General features: G+C 43.5%; 1 protein-coding gene across 4 annotated transcripts in view; it reads left to right on the top strand.

Moving 5' to 3' along the window:
• LOC147024120 (uncharacterized) overlaps positions 1–20,000 on the top strand; it is a 160,321-nt gene that overhangs the window by 62,289 nt on the left and 78,032 nt on the right. For 3 of the 4 annotated variants that reach the window (XR_015058877.1, XM_085883704.1, XM_085883703.1), the window contains one exon: positions 17,882–17,950. The exons of the other annotated variant lie outside the window; for it this stretch is intronic. Coding sequence is in view for 2 of the 3 variants with exons in the window: in XM_085883704.1 (XP_085739830.1) it covers positions 17,882–17,950 (69 nt within the window). In the remaining variant the exon portion in view is untranslated. The remainder of the gene's footprint in view (positions 1–17,881; positions 17,951–20,000) is intronic. 4 annotated transcript variants of the gene reach the window in all.

The following is a 20,000-nucleotide window of genomic DNA, read 5'->3' as shown; positions in this document are numbered from 1 at the left end:
AATAATTAATTTGTCATTGTATCTGTATGTGCTCCATCATTCTTCTGAGTCAGTGTTTCCACATACCATAGCGGGCGTGGGAGCGAGGTCAGAGGGGAAGGGACGGAGGGAAGTGCGAGAAATTTATCAGTGGTAAGGTAACTTTTTGGCTACCATATATATATATATATATATATATATATATATATATATATATATATATATATATATATATATATATATATATATATATATATATATATATATATATATATATCTATCTTCTTCTTTCGGCTGCTCCCGTTCGGGGTCGCCACAGCGGATCATCCGTATGATCCGCATCGTGATTTGGCACATGTTTTATGCCAGATGCCCTTCCTGACGCAACCCTGGTCGCCTCTTACGACACAGGGATATGGTACACCTATTTTAACCGGGGTATACCATGGCCCAGTACACTGGTACTCATTTCGCCGACCTCGGAAGGATGACAGGCTGAGTCAACCCCCCTGGTGTATTAATTCAGTGGCCAAACGGGGCTTGAACTCAGGACCTTTTGGATCCCAAGCCGCTGCCCTAACCACTGCGCCAACACCAGGCTTTTTATATATATATATATATATATATATATATATATATATATATATATATATATATATATATATATATATATATATATATATATATATATATATATATATATATATATATATCTATCATTTTTGCACAGCCACTAAGAAGGCTTAAGACGCCGTTGCAGCAAATACGGATAAAATTGAATGAAAATTGATGTTTTAAAGGGGAAAATGCATTATAATTGCAGTTTTGAATGTATCTGGTCAGACACTATGCTTTCAGACACTATTACAGTTTTACTCATTGATCATTGCTGTGTTCTTTTAAGTTATTTGAAATGTTGATTTTGCTGGAGAACGTGATATGATGATCGAATGGAAGGAAACGGAGTGGTGAGAGTGAGGAAGAAGAAGAGTGAGGGAGACATTGTTTGCCAGGACAATGCTGCAGTGACACAAAATACACCAGAATACTTAGATAGCCATTTATTGATGAGTAACAATAAGGAGGTTTCAAGTAAGATAACTTCAAACTCGATGACTGTGGTGTCACGATATTGCTACAGATCTGGAAACCATTTGCATTCAACATACAGATGTCCCAAAAGTCAGTTATGTTGTTAAGTATGTGTGTAGTCAGATCCCCTTCCTTTTGTCTCGTGGGAGAACCAAAGGCGTGCGTTGCGATTTATTTTTGTTAGGTTATTACATCTAATAAACCATCCCATCTGCATGACCCCTTCAGTCCATCACTCTCCATCACCACCCGCTGGCTGCTTGTACCTTGACTTGCCGAGAAGGGGTCTCGCGGTTTCAGTTCTCGGCTCACACAAATGTTGTAACTCTTATACGATGACATTCGCGGCGCTGACACTGTTACTCGTCGAGAGCGAAGCCATGTTGAGGAGTAACTGGGGTCTCCTGGCAGGTGCTGAAGCCCCCTCCCGGAAAGGTGGGCTGGAGGACCCTGTCCAATCAGAGGCGGACAGCGAGGTGCATTTTCGCCAAGGGCCCCTCCCCGTGGAGAGAGGCCAATAAATCTCCGAGACTGTGAAAAGGGTTCCGGTCGAGTTTGCTTTCCCGGTGGATGTAACGGGTCGAGTTTGCTTTCACGGTGGCTGTAAGGAGTCAGTTTTGTATCACGGTGGCTGTACGGGGTTCTGTAGTTTTACGGTGGCTGCTACGAGGAGTTTTAAGGAAGGACAGAGCGACCCTGACCTCCCTCCGTGGACCCTGATTGTTCAACACCCGAGCTCCGCCACAAACCAGGAGTCCCTACGTGCGACTGGGGACCGGACCAACGACCTTTTTCAGGTGCCGCATCGCGGAGCACACCCTAACCCTCCAACGGGCAGGTACACCACCGAACTCTGACCCCCAGCTTGTCTCTCTCCACGGCTGCGAGGGTCGAATAAAGACTGGGTTTCTTTTCATTTTGTGTGTGTCTGCGTGTGGGCCTGTCTTGTAAGTAGATCTGAATAAGAGTTTTTGCTCATTGTAAATATTCCTTCTTGCATATTCGTGTTAAGTCTTGCTTTGTGTCTTCATTACTGTAAATAAAACTTGTTAGAAATGTTCCCAGTTCGTTTCCGTCCCTTCTTGAATTGGTTCAGCATGGTTTGGATCTGAGTTTAGGCGGGGTTTTATCCCCGATAATCCGTTCATTCCAGGCGGCACGGCTTTGGCAGTTTCCGCTCGGCTGCACCCGAACCGGAGTTGGTAGTCGGTAATTGGAACTCTACCGCAGTCAGTGGAGTGACCTGGTTCGAGCAAGATGTGCTGAGGGCGTGGTTTCCCCAGGAGTCGAAATCGCGTAGTTAATTAGGTAAATTGGTTATAGACGAATAGACCCTATGCTACACGGTTGAGATATTGGCGTCCACGGTCGGTTAGACGACCCGCCGGCTCGCGGAGTTATCCTAGCGACGGCCTACAATTCCGGAGAGTTTGGTGGGAGACGACGCAAGCTTTCCCCACCTCATGGTCATTCTCGCCACCGACCTCTGGCCCACAACAATATTAAATATGTTATGATCCATGTAAGAATGCCCTTTCACTTGAATGAGTGGGAGGAGGGGAAGACAGAGAGTTTGAGTTCAGAAAGGGGGTGGGGGGGGGAGCAAAGATGGGACAGAGTTGGGAGGGGTACTTGAGACTTTGGTGGGGAGGGGTTAAGGATGAGGAGTTATGATGTGGGGGGATTGAGGAGTTGTGGTTGTTTGGGGGGTTGAAGGCTGGGAGTGAGTAGGGATTGAAGCCTTGGGGTTGGAGAAGGGCTTGAAGACTTGGGGTTTTTGGAGGGGTGATCGGTGACTTCAGTTTGTGAGGGGGGTGGGAGGAAGAGTTAAGGACTTTAAGTTGTATTGCGCAGATGTTCTGCAGGTACTTGCTTGGATATAATATTTGAAATTTGATGATGCAACAAATAACAGATTTCATTTCCATCACTAAATAGTCAAATAAGCAACCAACAAAATTCAAGACATGTCTCTCGGCATGTCTCTATCTCCAAGCCGAGTTTGGTCGGCATGTCTCTATCTCCAAGCCACTTGTAAATTATGCATTGAGAAATGAGCATTGTCATGCAGTGGTACATTCACCATCAGAAGTGCATTTTGGAAGCTGTATTAATGTTTCAGGTGGCCAAATTTTTTTTTATTGATGTAGTTTTGTGATGAACAATTCGATTTTGGACTGATTATGTTTCTTTGTTATGTTTTTCTACATAATATTGAGATTCATGGACGAATAGAGATGAAGAGACAATGGACATATTGGGGACAGTGGGGCCACAGTGAGATTCAAGAAGCAGGGAAATTAATGGACAGGAAAGGAGAAGAGGAAATGGAGAGGCAAAGACAGAGAGAACACAGTGAACTTGGATTTTGGGACTCTAACAAAGAGGGAGTTATTAAAATCTGTACATCATAGAGGGGATTTAGCGGTGGAGAGCAGAGGTAACTTGACCAGAGGAGAGACAGAATAAACGCAGACGCCACCACCTGTCTGCCAAATGAAAGAAACAGGCCTTGTGCTTCAGCCTCGTCATTGGAGATCCCACGAATGTTGAGAGCTGTGGGTTCCACAGATTCCAGGAGAAACAGATGTGATGCTGAGTTGCTAGCACATTGGGCAGAGCAGTACTACATTTTTGACTGATCAAAGAATTACTTGGAGTGATACAGGATGCAAAGTCTGTGACAGTCTTTCGAGACCAGCTTTGAAATATAGTCAGCCAAGGATAAGTCATAGCTTGGAGTGAGACCTAGATGACCAAGAGACTGAACCACTTTCAGTGACTGACCATGGAGAGAAATAGGTGGATTTGTTTGACCATCCTTCTATCACAACATGGTGAGAATATGACATTTGGGCGGATTGAAATTAATGTTCCATTTAACAGACCAGTATTTAATCAATCTCAGATCAGTAGAAAGTGCCACAGCTGTGGTCTGCCTGGCATTGGGATGGGGGTACAACTGAATAGGGTACTGTGTGACACATTGCAAAGTCATCTGCAAATGGAAGAGAGTTTTTTTTCCTACGGAACATTGGTGAGGTCGTTTATGAACATAAAGACCAAGACTGGGCCCAAGACTCTCTTAATGTCTGCCAACCTCCTCTGCAAGAGGAGAAGGTTCGATTTACAGCATTGCATTGACTGTGTGAGACTGTGAGTGAAGGAAGTCAGAAATCTAGGTATCGCAAGCTTGAAAAACAGAGCAAGATGCCATATTTTGTTGAGTGTTCGAAGTATTTCTAAGGAGATGCTCCTCACCTCTTCTTTGAGATTTAGGGTGTGTGCTTATTTCTGCATTAGAGATGAGCAGCAACTGCTGTGTCTGATGGATGCTTTAGCACAGCATGATCTGTCTTGTACCCAAGTTGATGACTTATTGTAGGGGGGCTTTGAGGCTCAGCAGATATGCATTGGTGAGTTTGACATGATGAGAATATACCCTCCTACTTCGCATACTTATGGTGATTCATGAGTTTATGAACATAACTGGTGATGAGGATAAACTCTTCTACCAACATGATGGCGGTCAGTTCATTGGAGGCTTTTGATGGCGGGCGCCGATTTTGAGCCATACCAAGAATGTTCGGAGGTCTATTTGATCTCAAACAATATTGGGCAAGCTGAGGTGGGCATCACTGCTGCTGCTTCAAGCGGCCGGCAGGAAGAAAGTGGCTACGATGATTTCACTGATTGGTAAGAGCACTTACACCACTTTGAAAGACATGTCTCCCGAAAATACCTTCTCCAAAAACGTACAAGCAGTTTTATTTTATTTTTGTTTTTTTTGAACATGGTCAATGCTCATGGATGATATAGGATACAGGACAGATCAGGATACAACATAAAAAAGGGAACAGCAGGAAAAGGGGAAATACCAACAGCAGAGCATAGGGAGTAAGTAGACGGAGACAGACAAACAAGGGATGTAAGAAACGATGAGGGGTAGAGGAGAATGCAAGGGGTGGACAAGATGGATAAGCAATTTGGGAGAGGTGGGGGATGGTTTAACAGGTGTAGAAAAGATCATGGTTTTTCGATTGGGGATGAGTTGATATGTTGGTGAACAGCTGTCTTGAAGACCTGGAGGGAAGAATGAGATTGAAGAGTGTGTGGAAGGTGGTTCCACAGGTGGGAGAAAAAGAGAAATAAATGAGTGGTGGTGAGCAGTGGTTCTGGTTTTTGGCAGTTTCACTGCCAAATGGGGTTGCTGGTGGACTGCATGTGTCCTGCAGATACCTGAGGAGGACAAAACATGGAGAGGGCAGAGGGATCAAGACCATAAATGAGATGTTAGAACACAGAGACATCACTGACCTGTCTGCAATGGTGAAGTGATCGGCCCATATACTCAGTTTCATTGCGAGAGAATCCAATGATCTTGAAAGCCTTGGTTTCCATGGCATCAAGCTGAGCAAAATCTGAGGCATGGGAGCCAGTCCAGAGGGGAGAGCAGTACTCCATCAATCTGTGGATGAAAGCCCTGTTCATGGATCGGAGCTCAGGTGCACCAAGGAAGGACCAGCCATCATCTGGCTGATGATGGAAGATGCCCAGTCAGCATCTGGCTTTGGAAGTCATCTTTGAAACATGGCTTGCCCAAGAGAGATCATGGCTGAGAGTGAGACCCAATAATTTGAGTTACGATACCTCTTGAAGAGGGTTGTGGAGAAAGTAAATGGGAGGGTGTGTGGGATTTCTCAGGATTGAAAAACATATTCCAACTATTTGACAAGTTTGTGATTTTGTCAAAGACTGAGGAAGGGGAAGAAGCTGCTGCCTGTCTGCCAGAAGGATGAAGTATTTCACAGCAGTGTGGAGTCATCAGCAAAGAGGTAAAGAGGATTCTCCAGACAGGTAGTATGATCATTTCATGAAGATTAGGAATTAGATGGGGCCTAGAACACTGCCTTTGGGTAGTACTCCAGCCTTGACAGGGAGAGTAGAAGAAAGGATTCCATTGATAGCCATCTGGCTATGAGATCAGTGAAAGTCAGTAAGCCATGTGTGGAGTTGAACTTGGATGCCAAAGGCAGAGAGTTTGGAGAGTAAGACAGGATGCCAAACTGCATTGACAGCTCCAGATATGTCTGGATAAACCACCCTGATCTCATGTCTGATAATGAGGGCCTCCATACACTGTTGGGTGAGTAGAAGCAGCATGTCCAAGGTGGAGTTACCTGGTCTGAATCCCAATTGATGATTTGAGATATGGTTGTTGGAGAAAAGGAAGGATTTCATATCAACTGTGATGATGAATTCCATGACCTTGCTGATGATTGAAAGGAAGCCAATTGGTCTGCAGTTAAGGGATCGGTTTTTCCCTATTTTATGGAATGCAGTGATGTTGGTTGATTTACAACAGATGGAATTTAACCAAATGGCAAATTATAGGATGAAAAGGGCAGAGAGAGGATGTGCAAGACCCGCAAATCAGGTTTTTCGGACATGTGAGCTGATGCCATCAGGTCCAGGAGCAGAGTTAGAGTCGAGGGTTGAAAGAACCTTTTCCACCTTCTCAGATACAAAAGACAGAATCAGGAGCAGTGGGGTGTGACTGGGAAGGGTGAGTATGAAGAGCAAGGGGATGGGGACACAATATTTAGAAGCAAACACAGAATTGAGGCATTTGGCCTCTCACAAGCAGCGATGGTACCATTTGAAGTGAGGGAAGCGATGGAGTGGGAGCATACACCAGGCTCGCATAAGGTGAGGAGGTTTCAAACTAGGTTTTAGAGGAGGGAGACAAGTTTGAGAGTTCAGCCTTGAGGTTGGCCAGATGGTTTCTGGCTTTCCTAAGAGTGGACAAATGCTTGTTCCAGGCTTTGTGGAATGATCTGAGGTCACCTTTGGTCGGATATGCGTTCCAGGAAGAGAAAGCTTCATGTTTGTAGGCAAATGCTTCACCATAGGTTTCTGTGTACCAGGGGAGAGAGGATGGGCATGATAACTGCAGACAAGATGCTATAAATATGCACACAAGGGAAAGCAAGCTTGTGTGGAAGGATTCCCAGGCAGTGTTGATATTCAGAAGTGGAACTGAAAGACCAGTCTTGACATGAGAGGGCAGCTTACAGTCCCTGCCAGTCAGCTTTGGTGAACTACCAAGACTCATGGATCACATTTGTAGGAAAATTCGGCATTACCAAGTGCAGCAGGGAGGAAGAGCTATTTGGAGAAAGCAGGGTTGGAAAGTTCACTGATTTGGTGAAGCCCATATTTTCATGTCACACTTGATTTTGTCAGTCAGGTCAGGTATGGGAGCATGTGCCAGAACAGCACGTCGCTGCATCCACTTTCCGCCGGTACTCCAGGGGCCTCCGTCTGGCCATCCCCCAGGCAGATGCCAGGCCCATCCCCATATCCTTGAGATGATGGTCAACCTGTTGCAACCATGAGGTACGTGGTTGACCCACTGGCCTCCTCCACTCATGAGACTCCCTCGCTGAGAGAATCTGGTGAGCAGGATCAGAGTCAGGAAAACGAGCCACATGTCCATACAGCCGCAACTGACGCTCACGGACTATGCAGGTAACAAATCTCATCCGAGTCTCTCTCAGCAACCGCTCGTTGGACACAAAATCCGACCAGCGATAGCCAAGGATTCTCCGAAGAGACCTGGTACCAAAGGAATTAAGTCTCCATCTCAGATCCTTGGTCAGAGTCCAAGTCTCGCACCCATAGAGCAAGACTGGAAGTACCAAGGACCTGAAGACTCGGACTTTCGTCCTCCCGCACAGGTACCGGCAGCGCCACACCCCATGATCCAGTGAATCCATGACTCCCCAGGCCCGACCCAGACGTCTATTGACCTCTGACTCGCAGCCAGCAGAGACATGAATATCACTGCCAAGGTAAGTGAATCTCTCCACGATCTCAACATCCTCACCACAAACAGACACAGACAGGACAGCAGCATCCAAGATGTCACCGAAAGCCTGGATTTTAGTTTTGACCCAAGAAACCCGTAATCCCAACGGCTCCGACTCCTCATTCAGCACCTCGAGGGCCCCCAAGAGGATGTCTAAAGTCTCCGCAAAGATGACTGCATCATCTGCAAAGTCAAGGTCCGAGATCTTGACATTCCCAAATGACGCACCGCAACTTGATCTCTCTGACATCCTCCCTAGAATCCAGTCCATACAAGTGCTGAAAAGTATGGGGGCAAGTACACATCCCTGATGAACTCCAGTAACAACTGGAAATAAGTCAGAGATGGTACTACCACACTTCACAGCACTCTCAGTACCAGAGTAGAGTTCAGACATCAGATCGATCAGTTTTGGTGGCACCGCACGAAGACCAAGAATTCTCCAGAGGACATCCCGATTCACTGAATCGAACGCTTTACAGAGATCAACATAGGCTGCAAGCAGCCCCTGCCGAAACTCTCGTCTGCGTTCGGTGAGGACACGAAGTGCAAGGATACGGTCAATCGTTGACCTCTTTGGTGTAAAGCCTGACTGCTCTGGACGCTGGTGCTCAAGCAGATGGTGGCGAACCCTATCGAGAATTATCCGAGCAAAGACCTTGCCCAGCACTGAGAGCAGCGTCACCCCTCGGTAGTTGTTGCAGTCTTGGCGATCACCCTTCCCTTTCCAGAGAGGGACAACAAGGCCCCTCTTCCAGTCAGTTGGGATGATGCCTGTGTTCCAGGCAGAGCACAAAACTGCATGCAACGACACGAGTGCAGCATTTCCACCAGCCTTGAGAAGTTCGGCATGGATGCCACAAATCCCTGGAGCTTTGCCCCGTTTCAACTGGTTCACCGCAGCCCGTGTTTCCACAAGCGTAGGTGGACCACAGTTGATTCGAGGGTCAGCAACAGGGATTGTAACACCCTTGACGTCCAACTCGACAGTTGGGGGATCAGCCTGGTACAACCGCTCAAAGTAACCGGCCCAGCGGGCCTTCACTTCAGACTCCTCTGTCAAGAGCCTACCACTCTCTGCTCGAACTGTAGTGCTCCGAGGGATGGGCTTGGATGAACGTAATGCGCGAATTCCCCTGTAAGCGGGACGAGAATCACCTGTCCACAGGTGATGCTCTACCCCCTCACAGATTCCTCGCACATAGGCCTCCTTGTCCACCCTCAGTGCACGTACAGTTTTACGCCTCAGCTCCCTGAACAGCTCAGCTCTGCCATTCAGATTTTGTGTCCTACCACAAACAGGCAAGTGCTCTCGACAATAAAAGCACCATTCAGAGTAATTGTTGAAGAGGATTGTTGAGTAACTGGTGACCCTTTAAGTTGACAGAGTTTTAAGTTTATTGAGTTGACATCTCAATCCATGTCAAAATTAACAACAAAAAGGCAAATATTATTTATTTTACAATGTAAACGAATTAATTTTTTTTACCCTCACAACATGTCGCCAATGTGTTGAGTTGATGCTCAGACTGCACCTAAAATTCCAAAGCTTCTGGAGTCCTCAAGCGGACACCACACCACTTGTTTAGTGGCTTCACGCTCACAGTACCACAGTATCTGGGAGAGTATGCACCTATTCCCTTGATTTCTGGACCTTCCCTCCTCACCCCCCCCTCCCCCACCCTCATTTCAAAATATTCTGGATCTACCCTGACATAATTCCGTGTATCGGGACTGAGGGGTGGATTTGTTAACCTCAGACAGGATAGTCTGTGCATTGGAGAGAGAGTATTTTTTTGTGGAAATAATTCCAGGCAGAATCAATGTCATATGGTTTGGAGATGGTAGCCCAATCCATTTGTGAATGGTCAGATTGAAGTAGAGTATCTGCCTTTTGGCCTGTGCAAACAACCACGTTCTGTAGTATCGAGGTTGATAACGAGCAATGGACTTTGATAAGAAAGTGGTCAGAGGAGCCAAGAGTGATATAAGAGGAATAGGAGGTTTGAATGGAAAGTTAGTCATGACCCGGCTCAGAAGAGAGGACATAATAATTGCAGGAATCCGTGTTGGGAAGTTTACAGATTGGATCAGACACAGAGTCACAGAAGGCCTTAGCTGCAATACCATGGCTCGTTGTTACAGTGCTAATTCCCAGCCAGCTGGCATTGTTTTGTATAAACTATTAAGAATTGTGCATGACTCAAGGGGACATTTAATGGCATAAAATGAATCTCCTGAATACTCTAAAGAGCTGAATTACACATTCGGAATAATGGGGGCATACTCAGTGAATTTCATGATATATGGCATGCTACAGCCCAAACTAGGACAAGTTGAAGTACAATTATTTGGTGAGGGTATTTTACGATAAGATGGGCATGCTATTTGGAATTTGGAATTAAAGCCAGGTTTAATCATTATTATTATTATTATTATTATTATTATTATTATTATTATTATTATCATTGTTATTATTCCAAGCCAGTGAAAATACAAATTTTAACTTTCGAAAATCAAAGATTTTTCAAGTACATTGGTTGGTCACGTGCATTATTTTCTGTTTGTCTCTGTATGTCAATTGCCTGCAGGTCACAATTGTAAACGAATCTTCATGAAACTTCACCACATGGCAGAGTTCGTTATAAGCAAGAAGTCTATTGTTTTTGAGGTCGAAAATTCAAAAGGTCAACATAGGCCAAAGGTCAACAAATTTGTCAAATTTCTAAAATCCTCAATTTTCCTCCGATTGGTGAGAAATTTGAACATGATTTGCATATCAGGTGGCTGGATTCAACCACCAATTATTTTAGAGGTCACCATAGGCCGAATTTCTAAAATTGTCAATTTTCATCCGATTAACTTGAAATTTAAAGAGGATTTGTGTATTTTGTCATTGACTTCAACCACCAATTATTTTTAAGGTCAAATTTGTTTTATGGATTTTGCAAGTATAGTGCTCTGCATGACATCTTCCTTATTTTATTTATTTATATACAGCCTGTGGTTACTTGGCTGCATCATTTTTCTAGGGTAGCAGCTGTGCCACTGATGCAATGTCCCCTGGTACCAGTAAGCGGGTACTCATTTTGCTGACCTCAAAAGGATGACGGGCTGTCATCCTGCCTGGTGTTAAGTCAACAGGCGGACAGGGGCTTGAACTCAGTACCCTAAGATCTTAAGCCATCCACCCTAACGATTAAGCCAGCACTAGGCTTAAAAAACAAGGTAAATTCAAGAGATGGTGAAGCAGTAAAGGAATGCTTCAAGAAACCATACTGTTTTATAGTCAATGAGATGTGCATTGGCGTTTGAAGGGGTTAGCATGATGCCTGAAACCTGTCATAAAATGTAGGCCTACTTCTATTCTGTACAATTAGCAGAATGTGGGAAATTTAATCAGGAAATTATAAAGACATGATAATGGCGATAATAAAGACAAAAACTGAAATGTACATAACACATGGGCACTTGCAAACACATGCATATGTTACTGAAATCGCTCCCCAACCCCCACCCCACCAATTGTCATCATTTGAGCTGGAGATAATAATTGCAGCATCTGAGCCAGCGGCGCTTGTCATCTGCTCTTCTTCAGCTACACCTCACAGATGGACTCGGCTGAAATGCTACCATGGCAACGCACGGCAAGCTCCAATACATCGAGCCAAATCGACCCCAAGCGACAGCCTCGTTTGACGCTTAGATCTAGATTCACGTTCTAAGTCCATCTCTTGCTCCTCTCCTGCAATGCCACCCTGCTAAAGAGCCAGCTGGCTGGGTTGTCATGCTTCACCACATTCAGAAGCCAAAATTGAAAGAGGCATTTTGGGAAAACATAGCAAGGCAGAAGGGTGCATAGGGGGTGGGAGATGGAAAAACCAAGGATTCTCGGATGTGAGGTGTGGGGTGCTTTGACTTCCAACCTCTATGTCAAAAAGCGAGTTACAAAGATATGATGGGCTCCCAAAGGTGGAAGTAATATATGGGTTCTGGGTGCACATGCATCCTTAGGTAAAAACATTATTTCTTTCATATCGAACCAGAATCCCAAGATGTTTGAAACCCAAGAGATGTCTTGCCATGCTTTGTCGACATCAGAAAATAAATGGTTCCCATTTTGCCTGAAGGCACAAACTAAACCAACTTGGCTGATGCACAGAGCACTTGAAAGTAACTTGTAATAATTTAACAATTCTTTTTGTATTCAGCAACGATTGTCATTAAAACATCTGTCGATACAATGATGTTCAGATTCGAAAGAAGAGCAAATCATGTTGACTGAACAGTACCATTGCTTTGAAAATGCTGTGGTGTCCTTCACAAAAAGCCAATTCTCATGGCTTTCTTACAAAATCAACAAAATGGATCTATACACATTCCTGCCTCAGACTTCTCCAAATATCCCGAAGATCAAGTGAGAACTCCAATTTTTTTTTCCTCTGCAGCACTCCATGATCGGGTGACCTTCAAGTGATGACATTCCAGCCTTCCTTTATCCTTGCACAAGAAAGACTCGATTCTGCATGCAGCTGCAACCACTTCAAATATCAATACACTCAATGTGCACCGCAAATACAATCACTGTGAGTTTAAAAAAAATAAATAAGCTCACTCATGCCATATCATTGTCTGACGACAGATGGTCATTCCAAGAAAAATGCACTGACATCACTGCATGGTTGAAAAAATAAAATCTGAGCACAAAAATACTCAGTACTTGTTCCACAACATTGGATAAACACAATGTTCCAAGACCATTCTGCCCCCCCCCTCCTCCTCCTCCTCTACAATCTCAAGATTATTCTCCCTCTCAACTCAATTCCCACGAGCTCATGGGTCGTGCCTCCTTGCTCACTGTGCCGAACCATCTTTAGCCAACACTCATTATTCTTCGAGCAGTGGATGTTATAATTGGTGAAACCATATGAGTGACCCAAACTGTGGACTTGTCATTCCAAAATTATTTGTGGAGTCAGGGCATTTTGGTTGTAAAACTAACAGTGCTGTCACCATGTTTAAATTTTGTAATTTGTGTTTTCAGTTTGAAAGTGTCATCGGCATAGAATGCCTCAAAAACATTTGGTCAAGTGGCATTTCACAGCTGCGACTTTTTGAAAATTTCACTTAGCTTTTTTTTCCACTTATCTTTTCACTTAGCTTTTAGCTCATTTTCACACACCCCAAGACCACCGGCAAAGATAAAAACACCCCGATATGCTAATTGGGGTCATGCTGATTCTATGTAGCAAGTCTTGATATAATCTGCCCAGAACTGTCGAAGTGGCACGACAAACAAACCGTCACAAACAAACACACACCGGCCCATGAATTATAGTTAAGATGTACAATGTCGCATCTTTCAGCAACGTCCTTGGATTTACCCAAGTCCAATCACCCCCCCCCCCTCCCCACTCACACCTCCACACCTTCCTCACTCCTGCAATATGTACAAAGTACACAGAACTTTGTTTCCACAACTTAATACCCCACTACCAGGGTATCCTCTGTAATTTTTAAATTGAAAAACAGCCCAGAACTCCTGAAATTGCAGGACTGTACCTATAAATACTTGTGGAAGCACTTCGAATACAATATTCTGGAAAACTACAACGGCATAAGCGAATCATTTGCCTTTATTTAACGACCATGTTTAAACTGAACCTGAATACAAAAAGGGTCGTCATTTTGTGCAAATTTATTTATTACTGGAAATACAGGATCCGCCAAAAGTCATGACTGTACTTGCATTGTAAGTTGTGCTTGAAGGCAGCAATGCACAAACTGTTTGTTTTTCTGTTGCAGGTTAATCTTAAGGGTTAAATTTATCACGGATAAGTGGACATATCAACAGATGGCTCTGATTGTGGAGCTGTACTTCCGAAATGGTTTCAGTGTTGTGTGTGCACAGCGTGAGTTCCGAAGAGCACCAACAAACAAAGCCATAAGGAGATGGGCGACAGCATTCCGACAGACTGATTCAGTGACAAAAAAAGGTCAGGTCATCCCAACTGCAGGAAACATTGCAGTTGTCCAGGAAGACGTCGTGTGCTCCCTGAATAAATCATGTAAGCGGCGATCCCATGAAGTGCAGATTTCCGAGACTTCACTGTGTCGGATTAATTATAAAAAAGGATGTGATGATGAAAACCGCACAAAACACAGGACCTTCCAGGAACTAAAGGACAATATTCGTGGAGAAATCCTGAACATTCAGTTGGAAACTCTGGCATCAGTGATGGGCAGTGTTGTGCAGTGGACACACTTTTGTGTGGATTCCCATGGTGCGGTCACTTACTGGATGTGATTTTCATAAAATAAATTGCGAACAATCTCCAAAGATTGTTCTTTATTTGCCATCTTACATATTCAGTACAACAGACTTTTTATTTCCTACATTGCTGTTTGAAATACAGTCACGATTTTTGGCGGCCCCTGTGCAAATTTTAATTGTACAATATCGTTTCCATCTTTGTTAGGTGAAGTTATAGAATGTAGCACTTTCAAAATGACGCATTCCGGCGCAAAATGCTCGGTGTGCATGTGCAGAAATCCTCGGAAACATCGGTGCTCAGGGCATCATAAAGTATACTGTGTGTCAGACATAAGTATTGTTACTTAAAATGGTTCACAAAGCTCCTGAAAAAAGTGGAGAATACTTGGAAAAGTAACTGAGAAAAAGGGCTGTGCCTCTGCACAACAGGAAACTTGGACAACTTTCTCGTCTTGCAGAACTGGGAAGCTGCTTGTACTGCAAACTCCCAAACATGTGGGTCGTTGCAAGGCCCGAGTGGAAACCCCTGCCAAATCACTATCAGTGAATGGACTTTTTGTCCGGATTAGGTTCTTCAGAACACCGATTGGGTGGGACATATCTGGGGCTTTTGAATGTGCTGTGTATGTGTGTGTGTAGTTATATATATATATATACATATATATATATATATATATATATATATATATATATATATATATATATATATATATATATATATATATATATATATATATATATATATATATATATATATATATATATATATATATATATATATATATATATATATATATATACATGTGGCCGCTAATAGTATTAACAAGAAATGATAGGAAATCATCACCTCTGTCTCATCCATGGATATTTGTCATATTTCCTCTATTTCCGTGAGTCCGCTTTGCATTCAGGAACAGAACAATTTTGGTTCACCATTTTTGAATTGCCACTCTTTCATCTAAATGCTTAAAACTATGTTTAAAAGATGATTTGAATCACATATTTTTGCGAGCAATGGAAGGTTAAAAATGCCTGTCGAGCCAAACTGGTTCAGTGTAGACAAAGACACAGTGACTGTGCAAAAGGCCTCATTTAGCATTCATATATCATTTTGAAAGTGGTGTATTTGGAATACGATTTATTCAGTGTGAGAACCATACCTTATGGGCACTGAGGTGTGACTGTTTATTGTTCACTTCTGTTGCAGCAAGCAGGCAGGATAGCCTCGAGGTATTTACACTCGCCTCTAAGCTATCGAGCCTGAGTTTGAATCTCGACCCAGCTATAAACTGCCATCCGAGTGTTTCATAGGCAGGGCGAGGCATCAATGTGCGTCCCATCACTTGCATGGAAGTGAAACTGGGCATCCTGGCAGACTATCAGTTGATAGATGTTAAAGATTCATGGTGTCCTTGGTGAAGAGTAGGCACGTTATCGTCGGCACCATGACCAAATTCCAAATTCCTGCCCATACTCCAGAGAAGGTAATGGAAAAACACCCAGTTTAACCCTCGCGAATAAACTGCTTTGGCTGCACCGATTCTCTGTAGCTCACCTGGATCAGGAGCATCAGTCAATCAACCCCCCCCCCCTTAGAACCCCCAGACTCTGGATTTTTTAATGCCGTAAACAAACTTTGGGACATCAAGGGTGATGAATGTTGTGGTCAAGTTTCATTGAAATTATGTGTGTAGTTCGGAAAAGAGAGCAAATACTTATTTTCTGGGGTCAGAAACCACCACCAAACCCCCTTAATGAGCGCAGATTTTGATGCAAATGATAAACTTTGGTACATCACAGGTGATGAAGATTGTGGTCAAGTTTCATCGAAGTCGTGTGTGTAGTTTCGGAGAAGAAAGCAAATACCTATTTGGGGGTCAAACACGCCCCCTATAGACATCCTTGATGAAGCAGATTTTGATGCAGTCGATACACTTTGGTACATCACAGGTGATTAAAGTTGTGGTCAATTTTCAACAAAATTGCATGTCTAGTTTTGGAGAAGAGAGCAAATACCTATTTGGGGGGGTTCAATATCGCGCACCCCAGTAGACCTCTTAATGAGAGCAGATTTTGATGCGCTCAATAAACTTTGGTGTATCACTGGTGATGTCTGTTGTGATCAAGTTTCATGGAAATTGTGTGTGTAGTTTTGGAAAAGAGAGCAAATACCTATTTTGCTGGGGGTAAAAAAAACAAACCACATAGATCCCTTTAATGAGTGCAGATTTTGATGCAGTCAATACACCTTTGTTAGTATAGGCATCAGATATGAATCTTGTAGCCAAGTTTCATCAAAATCTTTGTTTGGTTCAAGCGATAATGACTGAAGTGTTTACGGGCTGACTGACTCACTTACCTACGGACACTACTCGATTGCATAAGCTCACCAGACTAAAGTCCAGGAGAGCTAAAATTAGTTTACTTTAACACACGCTTGAGCCGATACCAGACCCCAAATGAAGAAGAAACTGTCTGCCCTACCATGTTTCATTTGTTTCTTGGTTTTGCCTATTTAATATTTTAACAAAAAAAAATAACCCCAGCTTATGTGCATATACAATAATACATCATGGTTATATACTTGGAATCATTCCAATTGCACTGGGCCATGGACTTACACCCCGGCCTAAAGCCTGAGGCCTATCGATCTGTGCTGCTTCATGCAACAACGGTGCATGATTTTATTGGGGTTGAGTCAGGCCAGCTGTCCAGCCAATAGGTGTAAACCATTTGGTTAACAAATATCTGGGAGGATTAAGTTCTCCATTTTCTGTTGTAACCTCGTGGAAATTGAAAGATTATGCCGAAAAATGGATATATAGCTTGATGTGCCAGAAAAAAGACACGTCAGAAGTACTGCGACAAAGATTTATTTTGTAGGTACACGTTATTTTAAGTTATTTGATGCCACATGATAAGAGTAATTGGTTTTATGCCAGCTAAAGAGGCTAGTTGTTGTTGTTGTTGTTTCATGTCAGGCGTCAAAGAGGTGATTCAGCAGGAATTTGGCGACCACAGAAAGTGTTATGGCAGATTCACAGACAAAACCAAGCTTGAGAGGGCCGTGAAGCACGTTGCATGTCGTGAGGCAGCGCTAATCTCACAGTTTGGTGAAGTTGACGAAGAGAGTGCAGTACACTCAGGTACCCCATGAAAAAACAAAACCGGCTCAGATGCAATCATGCCTTGGCCTCCGTCTCCACTGCACCATCATGAGTGCAGCATGTATTACCAGCCATTTGCATCATTTGCAAGAAACCAGAAGCATACATTGTTGTGAGATGAAAGAGGCAGACGTAGGGGCAAGTTTCACCATTCATTACAGTCAAACCACTATTTAACAGACTTGATGGGAAGCAGTTTTGGTTTTGTAAATGAGGTCTGTTAAATAGGGAGGACTAGTATTAAAGTGGTGTTGTCTTTTGATGGACTTGGGCTATTATGCTGGGATCTCCCCTGAATCAGTAATTTGGGCTTTGTTAAATAGGGCTTGACGCTAAGCATTTTTGATTTGTTATTGAGTAAATCATCCAAGGTGTTGCCCAACTAACCAATGGCATACTGCTCGAGTAATATTAATTTTATTATTCTTGCTTTGCACTGGTCTTCCATGAAAAGCAACTGTTGTGAACATACTTGACAAGGATTGTGTTGCCCTGAAGGTGAAATCCCACAAAGGCTGTACTGTGAACACCCACGATTCATGTCAAAAGTGAAACCTACGAGAAAGAGTAAGTTTCACATTCTCAAACTGCATTCATCACATACCATTCAGACTATGTTAAAATCTCCTGTGAAAATAATTGTTATCTGTGTTCACATGCAACATCCGATGGCACGATTTGAGGTCAACTGTCACTGCAAATCTGGAAAGCTTCCAGAACACGCTTGATGTGTTCTGTGCAGACATCATTGAAAATATAATTTTTGAAGGACAAGAAGCGATCCGTGTGACAAAACTGCTTGACATTTTTGTGTGGATGGCCAAAGAACATGAAGGATTGGATGCGTCAAGTTAGAGGTAGTATGTTGAGCACTATATAAGATTGTAGTTTGATAATGATATCCTCAGGGTTACTTGACAAAACTTTATAATTATTTTTGTGTCTGATGTTAGCCTGTGATCTTACAGTAGATACTGTGGAAGCTATCACACCGATACCGCTTTACAATGCACTGGTGTGGGTAGATCCCTCCTTGGTGCCTCTAATGATCCGACATTTTATAACTGCATGGATGTACCCGAGAAGCTTCATCTGAAACTTCTGGCAACCGTTCAGGATATTGTTCAATAATCTTACTTATATGGAACTGATTGATTGATTCATTGATTAACTGTATTTGACAGATCCACCAATATTCAGCCCTGTCGGTCTAGGCCATCCACCTAATTTATGGTGATGCCTTGAAAATAGCCCGAATGCCAAAACTGGCATTTTTACCCATGTTTAGATATATTCCGAAGGTTGTGTATTAAAACTGAAGCTAATCCAAATGTTGGAACACATGATATTGGATTCAGAAACTCATCCGTTGACCAAAACACTATATTTCAAGTAGTTCCCCGAGGGTGCAACAAAAGTCAATTTCTCACCGCATTTTCCTGGCACACCTTGCGGCCTATTAGGAATGTGCATGTGAACCACCTCAGCAAACATGTACGGCTGTCTGCCATCATCATCCCTGTGGGGAATTAATTGCTCTTGCAAAGCTTTCGATGACTTCAGAGATAAAAATTTGTGCCTGTCCTGGCCTGATCGACCATAACATGGACGTGGCCATGAGGTTGAGAAAATCAGAATGGGTCAGGTTGGACCTTCCCCCATAGGGTTGTCTGTCTGTCTGTCAATCAATCATGGCTGTGATGTCTGTCTGTCTATCAACCAATCAACGTGATGACGTGTGATGCGGCCAAGCATTACCATGTACAAGGAGAACTTCATGTTTGTCTGTGATAGAAGAAGTGTGCAAGAGGGAATAAAAGCCAGCAGCACAAGAGGGACAGTGACCGTTAGGCAGTGTGAAGCCAGGAGACTAAAAATATTCAAATTCCTCCACTGCCAGCATGTGAACGACTATGCCTCCATTTTAATCTACTGCACATGATGTATTCTTCAGTATGAAATCATACATAGCATTGGACAGTCCATTGTTGGACTCTGTATGTCTTAAGTAGGCTGGAATAACATTCCTGCTGCTGTTGCAAAGCCACGATTCTCCAAATAGGTCATTTGCCTACACAGGCAACCTGAAAGAAAGCAATTGCACATAACTTAAGGGGAAGATTTGGGGGGAAATGTCTCCCTTTGTTTTGTGTTTTTTTTGTTACATGTACCATTGTTATTAATTGGCTCCATGAGTTAATCACTCTTCCATCCCAGTCATGATGTAAATATTTGGCTTTCTGATCTCAGGATCCTGAAAACAAACCCATTTTGCAGTGATCGTTCCATCATGGTGGCTAACCCCTCACATCAGTGCCCTGGCTGACTTAATATCCTGCTCGTGCATGACTCTAGTCTCTGTCACCACTGCAAGTCTCAATGCCTCCACATCTCCCTGCTCCTGCTGTGTTGCACCATGTCACCAACCCCACGCCCAGCCGACCACATGTCTCCCCTACCCTGCCCCACACAATCCTGCCCCTCTCCACTCCCCCAACTTCCCTTCACCCTCAACTCCTTTCACTTTCCCTTTCTACATCCCCACATTCCCTCTCCATATTCCCCCATCCTGACATATCTGCCTCCTCCCATATACTTAAACAATCTGGACCTCAAA

This window comes from Eptatretus burgeri, chromosome 6 (assembly GCF_056783735.1).
Source record: "Eptatretus burgeri isolate ZD-2024b chromosome 6, Ebu_testis_v1, whole genome shotgun sequence".
In the NCBI taxonomy this organism is placed as follows: Eukaryota; Metazoa; Chordata; class Myxini; order Myxiniformes; family Myxinidae; genus Eptatretus; species Eptatretus burgeri.
The sequence above is the reverse complement of the archived record's forward strand: the minus strand, read 5'-3'. Positions and strand labels throughout refer to the sequence as shown.